We start from the raw sequence: 12,487 nt of genomic DNA, 5'->3' as shown, positions 1-12,487 counted from the left end.
GAGCTGGAGGCTTCCCTTAAGGCGAGGGAGGATGAGCTCGAGTTAACAAAGGGGGTGAATGGCTGAGAATGCCGACTTACTGGGGAAGGTGACCGACTTGACCGCTGAGTGGAGTACTAAGGCAGCGGAGATTGAGGGTCTTAAGGGCGAGCTGGACGTTAGTGCCGACAACTTAGCGGCGGCTATTTCTGAATCGGTATCTTTGGAAGATGCCCTCCGTATTTCTAGATCGGAGCTGACTGAGGAGAAGGAAGCCTCTGGTCGTCAGGTTGCAGGGCTTGAAGGGCGTGTCAAAGAGTTGGAGGTGGAGCTGGCTGCACTAAATGGACAAATGGCCTCGTTGAGGGCAGAGGAGGCGAGTCGACGTTCTCAGTCTTCTACATCTCGTGCCTCAGCCGATCCGATCGTGACCCGCCGTTTGTACGAGTTGTGGGTCCACGCGGAGGCTCGGCTTGATGTGTATAAGGCTTTTCACGCTGAGGGAAGGGCTACTGAGGCGGAGGTTCAGGCTGTGCACACCGAAACTCATGCAGCTCGTGAGGCATGCGGGTACGACCCCCTCACACCTGACGGGGATGACATCAACTCTCATGATGCGAACCGCCTTTCTTCAAATTTGTGGTACGAAGATGGTTACCCCACTGGGGACAATGTGTAGTCTCTTTTTTTTTGTACTTGCTTTTGTTTAGGGGTTTTTGCACGGGGCGTACTTGAGCCCGTTTGTAGGGGCAAGTGTAAATAATATTCTGCTGTAATGTAAAATTTACTTTGTCGACTTGTTCTTTCTTGCATTTATCGAACCCATGATATCGTTGACACCCTTGGCTATTGGGATGTTGCTTCGAACTATCGTCGAAGTGGGATCCCGTCGTAGTTCGAATGAGGTCGAGCCTATATTTTCGTCGATGGCCTTGGCCACTGGGATGTTGCTTCGAACTATCGTCATAGAATCCTATCATGGTTCGAACGAAGTCGAACTTATATTGTCGTCGATGGCCTTGGACATTGGGATGTTGCTTCGAACTGTCGTCGAAGTAGAATCCCATCGTAGTTCGAACGAGGTCGAACTTATATTGTCGTCGATAGCCTTGGCCATTGGGATGTTGCTTCGAACTGTCGTCGAAGTAGAATCCCGTCGTAGTTCGAATAAGGTCGAACTTATATTGTCGTCGATGGCCTTGGCCATTGGGATGTTGCTTCGAACTGTCGTCAAAGTAGAATCCCGTCGTAGTTCGAACAACGTCGAACTTATATTGTCGTCGATGGCCTTGGCCATTGGGATGTTGCTTCGAGCTATCGTCGAAGTAGAATCCCGTCGTAGTTCGAACGATGTCGAACTTATATTGTCGTCGATGGCTTTGGCCATTGGGATGTTGCTTTGAACTGTCGTCGAAGTAGAATCCCGTCGTAGTTCGAACGAAGTCGAACTTATATTGTCATCGATGGCTTTGGCCATTGGGATGTTGCTTCGAACTGTCGTTGAAGTAGAATCCCGTCGTAGTTCAAACGAGGTCGAACTTATATTTTTGGAGATTTGATCGTATTCCCGTAGGAAGACGTCACATGTCGACTAGTGGAGATCTGGTTCTGCACATACGATGGAGATTTGATTCTATACATACAATGGAGATTTGATTCGGTACATACAATGGAGATTTGATTCCGTTCATACAATGGAGATTTGATTATCTATATGTAGTCCCTTCATTACTTCGTTCCGGAGATCATATCGACGGGTCGAGGTAATGAACAACGTGTCGGTCCTTAAGGCGTCTCCCTTGCCGCCTCGTTAAAAACCTCCCCGGGGAAACCCGATTGGGACATAACCCGGGTGAGGGAAAAAGAGTACGACTTAGGTGACGCCTTCTTTTAGAAGTGGAAGTACCTGAGATGGGCGATGTTCCAGTTGTTTTGGAGTAGTTTTCCCTCCATTGTTTCTAGCTGGAATGCTCCTTTGTTTGCTGCAGCTACGATTTTGTATGGTCCGTCCCAGTTTGTTCCCAATTTTCCCTCATTAGGGTCTTTTGATGCTTGTGTTTTGGCCTTGAGGACGTAGTCGCCGACTTTGAGTGGTCGCACCTTGGCTCTCTTATTGTAGTATCTTTCTACTTGCTGCTTCTGGTACCATTCTTATGTGGGCCATGTCTCTTCGTTCTTCGACTTCATCCAGATCTTGTAGCCTAATTTCGTCGTTTCTTGGTCCGCTCTCGTTGGAGTATCTCAAGCTGGGTTCCCCGACCTCGACGGGTATAACTGCGTCAGTCTCGTAGACCAGTGAATATGGCATTTCTCCTGTGCTGGTTTTTGGCGTAGTGAAGTATGCCCATAATACTTCCGGTAGTAGTTCAGGCCATAGCCCTTTAGCTTCCTCAAGCTTCTTTTTCAATATATTCAGTATTATTTTATTGGAGGATTCGGCTTGACCATTGGCGGCAGGGTGATATGGCATGGAGAGTATTCGTTTGATGCGCCATTTTTCGAAAAACTCAATCGTTCTTTTTTCGACGAACTAAGGTCCGTTGTCGCAGCTGATTTCTTTGGGGATGCCAAAACGGCATATAATGTTTTTCCATATGAAGGCGATGACCTCCTACTCACGTATCTGAGTGTATGCACCTCCTTCCACCCATTTAGAGAAGTAATCAGTTAAAACCAAAAAGAAGCGTACCTTACCTCGTCCTGCTGGGAGGGGGCCGACTATGTCCATTCCCCACTTTATGAATGGCCATGGTGAAGTGACGGAATTAAGGAGTTCCCCCGCTTGATGTATCATAGGGGCGTACTTTTGACATTGTTCACATCTTCTGACATAGTCGGCGGCTTCTTTTTTCATGGTGAGCCAGTAGTACCCGGTGCGGATGAGGCATCGGACGAGGGTGTGGTTTCCCGTGTGGGCGCCGTAGTGCCCTTCGTGTACTTCTTCCAGTACTCGCCTTGTTTGATGTGGCCCAAGACATTTGGCTAGGGGGACGCCTAACCTTCTTTTGTAGAGATCACCGTTTACTAGGCTGTACCGGGCTGCCTGCACCCGGAGTTTTTTGGCTTCTTTTTTATCTTGCGGGAGCGTTCCATCCTGCAAATAGGCTACAAAGCGGTTATGCCAGTCCCAAGTTAAGTTTATAGAATGTACCTCGATGTGGTCTATTGCGGAATGAAGGAGGGTGACCACGTTTTCCTTGTTGATATTCTTGGTGGCCGCGGCTAGTTTAGCGAGGCTGTTTGCTTTGATATTCTGCGCCCTGGGTATTTGGTCGAGGCGACAATCGTCGAATTCTGGCAGTAGTTTGTGGATTTCCGACTGGTATCTTTGTAGTCTCTACTTTTTGATTTGGAAAGTCCCGGTGACTTGGTTCACCACGAGTTGAGAGTCGCAGTAGAGGACGAGTCGTCGAGCACCATATTTGAGGGCTAACATCAAACCTGCAATCACAGCTTCATACTCGGCCTCGTTGTTAGTCATTTCGGGGCATCGTATGGACTGGCGAATTACTTCGCCTGTAGGGACCTTGAGGACGAGTCCCAGTCCCGATCCCGAGGCATTAGAGGCACCGTCGGTGTAGAGGACCCAGAGGTCGGTATGTGTAGAAGTGCGGAGTGCTTCCTGTTCTACCTCGGGCAATATTTTCGTGCTGAAATCAGCGACGAAGTCGGCGAGCACCTGCGACTTAATGGCAGTTGCGGTTGGTACGTTATGTCGTGCTCACTTAGTTCTATGGCCCATTTGGCAAGTCTACCCGATAGTTCGGGTTTGTGTAGGATACCCCTTAAGGGGAAGGTTGTCACCACTTTTATAAGGTGACATTGAAAGTACGGTCTAAGCTTCCGTGAAGCTACGACCAATGCCAGAGCTAGTTTTTCAAGGTAGGGGTACCTCGTCTCAGCATCGATTAAAGTTTTGCTGATATAGTAAATCGGTGATTGCGTACCTTTATTTTCTCGGGCCAAGACCGCGCTTACCGCAACTTCGGAAACTGTTAGATCACAAGTAGGCATTCACCTGGATCCGCTTTGACGAGTAGTGGTGGTGAGGATAGATACGTTTTTAGCTTTCTCAGGGCGTCGACGCATTCATCGTTCCATTGCAACCCGTGGTCTTTCCTCAGTACATTGAAGAATTTATGGCATCTATCCGAGGATCGTGAAATGAACCTTTATAGGGCGGCTATTCGTCCTGTTAATTTATGCACCTGCTTTTTGCTGGTCAGTATCTCCGGTATTGCATCGATAGCCCTGATTTGATCCGGGTTGACCTCGATTCCCCTCCGTGACACCAGGAAACCGAGGAACTTTCCAGAAGTCACGCCGAAGGCGCACTTTTCGGGATTCAGCTTCATCCCATACTGCCTTAGTATTTCGAAGGCTTCCTTCAGATGACCAATGTGATCTTCTTTCTTTGCCGACTTCACTAGCATGTCGTCGATGCAAACCTCCATTGTCTTACCGAGTTGTTCTTTGAGCATTTTGGTGACTAACCTTTGATACGTGGCCCGTGCATTCTTAAGCCCGAACGGCATCACCTTATAGCAGTACGTACCTCGATGAGTGATGAAAGTGGTCTTTTCTTGATCTTCTTCAGCCATTAGAATTTGGTTATAACCGGAGTACGCATCCAAGAAGCTCAGCAGTTCGTGCCCCACTGTTGCATCAATAAGTTGGTCGATGTGGGGTAACGGGAAAGAGTCCTTTGGGCATGCTTTGTTTAAATCGGTGAAGTCAACACACATTCGCCATTTCTCGTTCTTCTTTTTGACCATGACCACATTGGCAACCAATTGGGGGTATTTCGATTCTTCGATGGAACTGTTGGCGAGTAATTTATCAATCTCCTCGCTGACCGCCTCATTGATTGCGACATTGAACTTTCTCCTCATTTGTCGTACCGGCGGATAGAGTTGATCAACATTCAGCTTGTGTGTGGCGATCTCCCTTGGGATTCCTGGCATATCTGAGTAGGAAAAAGCAAACAAATCGGCGTTGTTAGTTAAAAACTCACGATACTCACCTGGCTCCGAGAGGTTGTGTCCAACATAAGCCTTTTTGGTGCAGTCGGTGTTATCTAACTGGACGGGATTGAGATCTTCTATGGTTGCCTTGCAAGCTTCTACAATGTCCGGGTCTTTGATGGCCTCTACTTGTATGTCGGGTTTGGTGCCCGACATGGCTGATTGGTATGCTTCCGTACTTGCCCCTTTCTGTTTGGTGTGTGTGCAATCTTGGGCGATCCAGTAGCATTCCTAGGCGATACGTGGCTCGCCTCGGATGCTGAATATTCCCCATGGGGTGGGAAATTTGATCACCTAATAGAAGCTTGAAGGGACGGCTCGCATGGCATGTATCCATGGTCGTCCTATGATGGCGTTGTAGGCCGTTTCCTGGTTCATGACGTGGAATGTCGTTTCCAGGGTAACCCCTCCTGCCAGGACATACAGCATTATTTCTCCAGATGTCCGCTCTACTGTATTATTAAAACCCGTTAGTGTTATGCAACGCGGTATTACTTTATCCTCGAGCCTCATTTGCATGAGAACTCGCGGGTGAACAATACACGCGCCGCTTCCATCATCCACCATGATTCTTTTTACATCGGTATCAGCGATGCGTAAAGTTATAACCAAAGCGTCATAGTGAGGGAAAGACAAAGCGTCAGAATTATCGAAGATGATACTGTCTTCGAGGTCGTCATACCGTTCGTGGGCGACTATCCGTTTGAGTTTGTGCGTGGTGGTGAACTTCACATGGTTGATCACCGTGTCGTCGCCGTCGCCAATGATCATTTGTATGGTGCGGGCCGGTGATGGTGGCTTTAGAGGCCCTTGAGGTGGGTCGCGCCCTCGACCGAAGTTGGCCCGTCCTTTATCGCTTAGCAGTTCTTTCAGGTGCCCCTGGTTTAACATCCTAACTACTTCTTGCCGCGGACCTATGCAATCTTTGGTCTTGTGTCCTCTTTCTTGGTGGAATTCACATAGGACGTTCGACCTCCTGGTGCTTGGATCCGACTTCATCTTCTGCGGCCACTGCACCTTCGTGCCCAGTTTTTCCAGTGCGTACACTATCTCTGAAGGGGAAACACAAAAGTTATGAGCGGATAGTAGTGGAGTCATACCTCTTTCGTTTCGGAGGGATGCAGTGTGTCGGGGCATGACATCTGTATGTCGCGGAGGGGGCGGGTTGGATGTTCGGATGTAGGGCTGATGCCTTTCTCGATTGAAACATGGTGGTTGATCCCTTCGCCCATTATTACGTCGATCTCTCCTAGTCTCGGTCTGGACTGATGTTAATCGCTGAAGCGGGCCGTTCAGGTCATCCTCGTCTACCCTCACCTCGCGCAATAGGCGTTGTGGATCTCTTCCCATGTGGTAGAGGGGTACTTCATGAGTCTACTAAGCAGTTTTTGGTTGCCTTTGATCCGTTCCTGTTTAACCCATTTTGGAAGGCTGCTACTGCCATCCCTTTTGACACTTTCGGCAGACTCATCCTTACTCTGTTGAATCGGGCCAGGAAATCCCGAAGTCCCTCGCCCGTCGTTTGCCTGACGCCGAAGATATCATTGACCCTAGCCTCGGCCTTCTTCGCTCCTGCGTGAGCGGTGTCGAATTTATCTGCCATCTCTTCGAACGTCGATATCGATCGTGCTAGTAGTTGGGAGTACCAAGTCAATGCTCCCCCTGTCAAAGTCTCACCGAACATCTTTAGCAGCACAGACGGTACATGTTCCTTCGATAGATCATTGCCTTTTTACTGCGGTAACATAATGGATTAGGTGATCCCCGGGTCCATGGTCTCGTCATATATTTTCAAGTATGGCGGCATTTTGAAGGTCTTTGGAATAGAATGGGGAGCTTCCCCTTCGCTGTATGGTTGTTCGATGAATCGGCCCACATCGCATTTTGGTAATAGCCTCGAAGCACCTGGTATTTTGTCAACCCTCTCCTGATGTTCCTTCATTTGATCGCGAAGTGTTTTGTTCTCATTTTCCATCTCTTTCATTTTCTTTAAGATGGCCATGAGTGCATCATCACCTGCAGTATTAACAGTGCGGGTGTTACCTGTTCGTGTATCGCTTGGCTCATCGGCGGCGGCTGCTATTTCTGTAGGTGGCGCGTCTTCTACGTCTCCTTGAGTGGGTTTCTCGAGCAAGTTGCTCAAGGCACTCATTAATCCTTCTTCTAGTAGCCTTTTGACTGCTGGTGGCGCTTCTCCTGCCGCGGATGTTGAGGCTCCCCTTTTGCGCAAGATCGTTAGATCCCCGTGTGGAAGAGGTGAGATCTCCCCCTCCGGTATAGCGCTTGGTGTTGTATTCTCGTTGTTTTCCCTACCGGCTTCGTTGAGGGAATTCAGGAGACTACTCGAGACATCTGCTACTGCCTTTAGCCTCGCTTGCCCCTTTCCCGCCATTGTTGGTTCTTATGAAGTTTGAAGAAAAATAGTTATCACTTTCAGGAATCTAGATGAAAACCACAGACGGCGTCAAATTGTTTGACTCAAAAGATGTTAAAACCTTTTTGAACAAATCAATCAAAGATGAATGGGTAAATCGTAGCTGAAGATAATAATCTCAAGAATGAATAATAATAGATAAAGAGAAGATCGTTGCTAAGTTTCTTTTCATTCAAGAATGATAAGCTTCCCAGACTGTCGATGATCCCTTACAAGGTTTTTTGCCCTCCTTATATACTAGAGAGAAACTCTTCTAAATTGTAAGAAACAAAAATACAAGGAATATTCGACGGAATATTCTTAATTCCCCCCAATGGGCTTGCACTACTACAAGGGTCGTACAGTCTCTTCTTTCGCCCTAAGGTCGTCTCTCTCGGGACGCTGATTCGAAGGTACCCGGTCGTTTGTCGTACTCGCTATAGGTCGTGGTCAGTTAAATTTGGACCCATGCAATGAGAAAGGAATAAGAAATTAGCTTTATCCTTCTCGTTTTATATGAATGTGTTTGTATGGACACAAAACACCAAAAAATTAAATTAAAGTTTTGATATTTAAGCGAAATATATAGATGCAAAATACAACCTTTTAGTTAAAAAATGTTTTTTGCTTCAACATGTCTAAGTGTTTCTTCCATTAGTGTATTTGTGAGGTCAAACGTATGTAGTAACGTCCAAAAGGCTTGCAAGAAGTACTCCATGGTATTTTTCCCCCATTTTGAAAAATTTAAAAAAAGGTGAGTTAGACAATTTCAAAATCCCAACGACTTCGAACGTGAAATTAAACATTTTTAATTGACTTTCAAAGTATCATATTGGGTTTAGTAATAAATATTCTGATAATGGGATAAATAAGTAATTACATGTAATGCTAATATTATTATTATTATTATTATTATTAATTAATGGAAACCTTATCTCTAGAATTGTTCAAAAAGTAATAATTATTTGTTTCATGCAAAGAGCGTAAACTATGAACAAACATGCAGACGAGGCAATTTACTTTTGGTCAAATTCTCACCTAGCTATAGTTTTTAATACTGAAGCAATCAAATTTATTTCATCGACCAATTGTAGGGCAAGTGCACCGATAGTCATTCTCATATGCTCTTTAAAGATTAATCATCAGTACTTATTTTTGTCCTGAAAATTTAAACTAAATTTTTTAACTTCATAGCAACTCAGGACTAAAAGTCCTGAAAAGTTAAACCGAAAAACTGAAATTCAGGACGTGTTGACTAATTCCTAAATGACAGCCCTTTAGAGTGATTACCTGTCGTCGTTTCTACACCAATGTCCTCGTGTGGACTTGGTATTTAATTTAAATTTCTTGTAAAAGGAAGCTTTTTTTAATTATTATTTATAAAAACCAGGTGATGGTGTTTGGCTTAGACTCCTACGGAGGGGTACATAAAACCTAATCTTCAATGACTTTCAATAGATTAATTACTTTTGTCGGAAAAAGAAAAGAAACAAGAAAAAAAAGAATAAAACTTCCTTTTTAGAAGAGATATAACTCCCTTTTGCAAAACATTTCCAATAGAAAAGAAGATATTTCAGTGTTAAATTAATAACGAAATATATATTTTTTGGTGAGACACCATTAACACAAAAAAGTTCTCAAGAATAGGTTTTTATTTCTTCCTATTTTACATTTTATTTCTTGTTTACTAGAACTCATGATCACCTATAAATTTGACTTACTATGCCCTCTTTCTTCAATTTTCTCCTTTTCTTAAAGGAATACATCTATAATATCTTCTAGCTTGGAGTAAAATTTGTTATGAATCATACATAGAGCAATGGAAAATAAATTAAAAATATATCCCTTAGTCATTGTTGTACAAATAAGTGCTAGAAACCGTCTTCAATTTATCTGTCAATACTAGACTGATTGAGCCCCATGCGTTATATAGATAGATTAGGGACTCTTAAAACACACTCATCCTTTATACAGGCTAGAGACTCTAATTGCTTGTCTCGGAGGAAGCAAGAAGGAAAGATCCAAAGAAGAATTCTGACCGATTTATCATATAATAAGATTACAGTCATTTTCATATAACACTTTGTCAAGATTGATGTAATAGTGTCGCACCGACAATTCAACAAGTAAACATCATTTAAAACTACTAGCAAAATAGAAAGGTGCAAAACATTAGGAATGCATCTTAAACTAAACCTCCAAGAAAAACAAGATTGTAGGGTGTTTGTAACATATATAGTCTTGTCGAGTGAATTTAGATTTAGCCCCATTATTACAAACCAAAGGCATAAAAAGCAACTATTTTGCAGATAATTTAGAAATAATTTAGGCCTTGGGCCTGCAAACTGGAATCTCGATTGTGCCCTCAAGTGAAATTACAACCTGAGCTTGAAAAATTTCTTCATTTCCATCATTGTAAACTTTAAAGGTAATGTAGTAGTTCCAGTCACGACATCCACCTGCATTCACCTTCACAATCTCTGAAACCTTGTGTTCTTTTCCCTGCAATCAATAAAATATGCAATTCAAGATAGAGGAAGGGCAATCCAGCCAGGGGCGGATCCAACATTGTGGTGATGGGCTCATTGAAGCCTATAGAATTTAAATCATGGATCCGCCTTTGAGTTCAGCCGGCAATGGGAAAAATACATGGTATATATAGATATTACATCGTCGGGAAAGTACTCATTGATTGCCATTGAAGCATAACCCTTGAGTTCATCCACGAGTTCAGGATCACGATCGAGTCTGCGAGTGGAAATGGGGCATATGGGAGCCTCCATGCATGACCCAGGGTGTTGATCAAAATCAAAACCCTATTAAGATAGACAAGAGTACACATATGAGATTTCTACACATATTCAGTATTTGAAATCCAGCCGATTTGACCAAAGTAAGCAAAATTTAATCACAAATTTATATAGTTGAAAAATGGTATTACAATAGGATGAATTTACATGAGTCTATCACATTGCGCATATATATATATATATATATATATATATATATATATATATATATATATATATATAAAATCCATCCACCAAAGCTTTCACCTCCAGTGGTGGTCGGGGGTTTGACCCGGACCCCTACCTTGTAAATTATTTGAAAGAGAAATTACAACGAGGGGACATATAACCTTACCTCAAAAGTTAAAAGGGATTGTAGGGAAGAAAAGGAGGAGCTTTTCCCTGGAACCTTATACAGAATATTAGGAGGTTAGGAAAATACTTCCTATTAAATTTGATGGCCTTGGCCTTTAGAGATGGAAATGTTAGTAATTCTTTGAATATAGGAAAAAGGATAATGTTGCACTTCCCCTATGGGTATGATATCACAGGCACAACTTCTAAAACAACAACATGCACAACTTAATCTTACAAGTGGGATCTGGAGAGGATCGTATATATGTAGATCTTACCCTACCAGTAAAGAGGTTATTTCCGCTAAACTCTCGGCTCAAGAAAAACATAATCACAATATAGTATTGACAATCAGTAGCATCAGCCAGAAAAATAATAGAACCGATCGAAGCAAACAATACAACGGAAAATAATAGAGATCAAAAAGACTAGAAAATACGAGAATAACACATGCAACTTTAAGAGTGAGAAAATAGAGGATTATCGAGATCATTAGACAATTGAGCATTGAAATATCAGATATTGTGGATAGTTTGGTAGATAACATGATTAAACCCAAATTTATGTGTGGTGGTGCTAATCTTATAATTTTGAAAAGGAATTTGAAAGGAAAAGCATAGGGGGAATATGAAATCAAAATAATAGTTATTGATATATTACTGTAATAATCATCCTAAGAATTGCAAGAATAAAAACAACAGTATAAAGAGTAGTAACAAAACGAAAGCATACATCGCTGTCGTGGAATTGTTGAAAGTATTTTTGAAATACATGCTTATAGGGTCGATTTTCCCAATCATCGGAATCATAGTCATCAATCCCATAAGACTTAATCTGCTGTTTTTCTCGCATCTCATCATTAAAGTCACTGTTAACCTTAAATTTCTTCTTCCATTTTTTCTCCAGTGACGAAGCGGACTCCATTTCCGATCTAGAGTTTGACAACGTCGCCATAGTTTCAAACAAGAGGTCGAGACGATGCTGCGCTTGCTAATATACCCTAAACTAGCGGAATTTTATGTTTGGGGTCTGTCGATAATTGTTACACTTTAATGAGCAAAATCCTTTTCTTGAGTGATGGGTAATATCTTTGACATGTATTCATAATCTGATATTTATTTGCAATTACATGCAATATCAATCTGCTAGATAGATCTATTGACACTACGAGCAACTATAAAATTTTATGACAATACTTTTGGAAAGTGTTTTATTAATATTTCTTATAGCATAATAGCTTGAAATAACTAATATTCTTAACATTACCAACCTTACACTTCCAAAATTTTAACAATCTGAAAATAATAGTGAGCCCTCGAGTATGATTTTTGTACAATTTGATGTAACGCTCTACGCGTATACCAAATGAGAATATAACATTAGAAAAATATAAAAATAATACTCCCTCCGTTCCAATTTATGTGAACTTGTTTGACTGGGCACGAAGTTTAAGAAAAAATAAAGACTTTTAGAATTTGTGGTCCTGAACAAGTCAAAAAGGGCCCCAGAGTATTTGTGTGGTTATAAAAGCTTCTCATTAAGGGTAGAATTGTAACTTTAAGCTAAATTGTTACCAAATTTCGGAATTGATTTGGAAAGAAAATTCTCATTTCGGAAGCTTTTAGTTGTAAGAATTAACTAAGGTTGGATTTTTGAGTAAACGACCTCGGAATCGGGATTTGAAGGTTCCAGCAGGTTCGTATGATAATAAGTCTACGAGTCATATTGTAAGTGATGTGGGGTCTAAGGAGAGCCCTAAGTCTAAGTCAAGTTGGAAATTACATGATAGACTAAAGTTCCAAATGATTACACACAAAACCTAACTTTGGACGAGGTACAACCTGTACAGCGCAAGATAAAACTCGCTGAAGCACATGTGCCTATATAAGGCAGTCACAGGCAGCAGCCATTTTTGGGGGTTTCTTGAG

General features: G+C 42.6%; 1 protein-coding gene across 2 annotated transcripts; it reads right to left on the bottom strand.

Annotated features, from left to right (window-relative positions):
* Positions 1-9,588: 9,588 nt before the first annotated feature.
* LOC109238275 lies at positions 9,589-11,614 on the bottom strand. 2 transcript variants are annotated; one of them, XM_019404713.1, is made up of 3 exons: positions 11,292-11,614; positions 10,102-10,232; positions 9,589-9,918 (listed from the first exon to the last, which is right to left on the bottom strand). In XM_019404713.1, the coding sequence occupies exons 1-3, from the start codon at positions 11,511-11,513 to the stop codon at positions 9,888-9,890; spliced, it is 384 nt and encodes a 127-aa protein (XP_019260258.1). In that variant the 5' UTR covers positions 11,514-11,614; the 3' UTR covers positions 9,589-9,887. The 2 variants fall into 2 exon arrangements, with proteins under 2 accessions (XP_019260258.1, XP_019260257.1); XM_019404712.1 differs by having other exon boundaries at positions 10,086-10,232; positions 11,292-11,607.
* Between the last annotated feature and the right edge of the window lie 873 nt (positions 11,615-12,487).

The sequence above is a fragment of the Nicotiana attenuata genome, unplaced genomic scaffold (assembly GCF_001879085.1).
Source record: "Nicotiana attenuata strain UT unplaced genomic scaffold, NIATTr2, whole genome shotgun sequence".
Classification (NCBI taxonomy): Eukaryota; Viridiplantae; Streptophyta; class Magnoliopsida; order Solanales; family Solanaceae; genus Nicotiana; species Nicotiana attenuata.
This window is presented reverse-complemented; position numbering and strand designations above follow the sequence as displayed.

What these genes read in the sequence shown, in the direction of transcription:
- LOC109238275 (XM_019404712.1), bottom strand. Translation starts at nt 11,513, where the DNA reads ATGGCGACGTTGTCAAACTCTAGATCGGAAATGGAGTCCGCTTCGTCA. An exon ending in AACAATTCCACGACAGCGAT is followed by an intron (nt 10,233 to 11,291) that starts GTATGCTTTCGT and finishes CTATCTTAATAG; the next exon opens with GGTTTTGATTTTGATCAACA. An exon ending in ATGAGTACTTTCCCGACGAT is followed by an intron (nt 9,919 to 10,085) that starts GTAATATCTATA and finishes TATTGATTGCAG; the next exon opens with GGAAAAGAACACAAGGTTTC.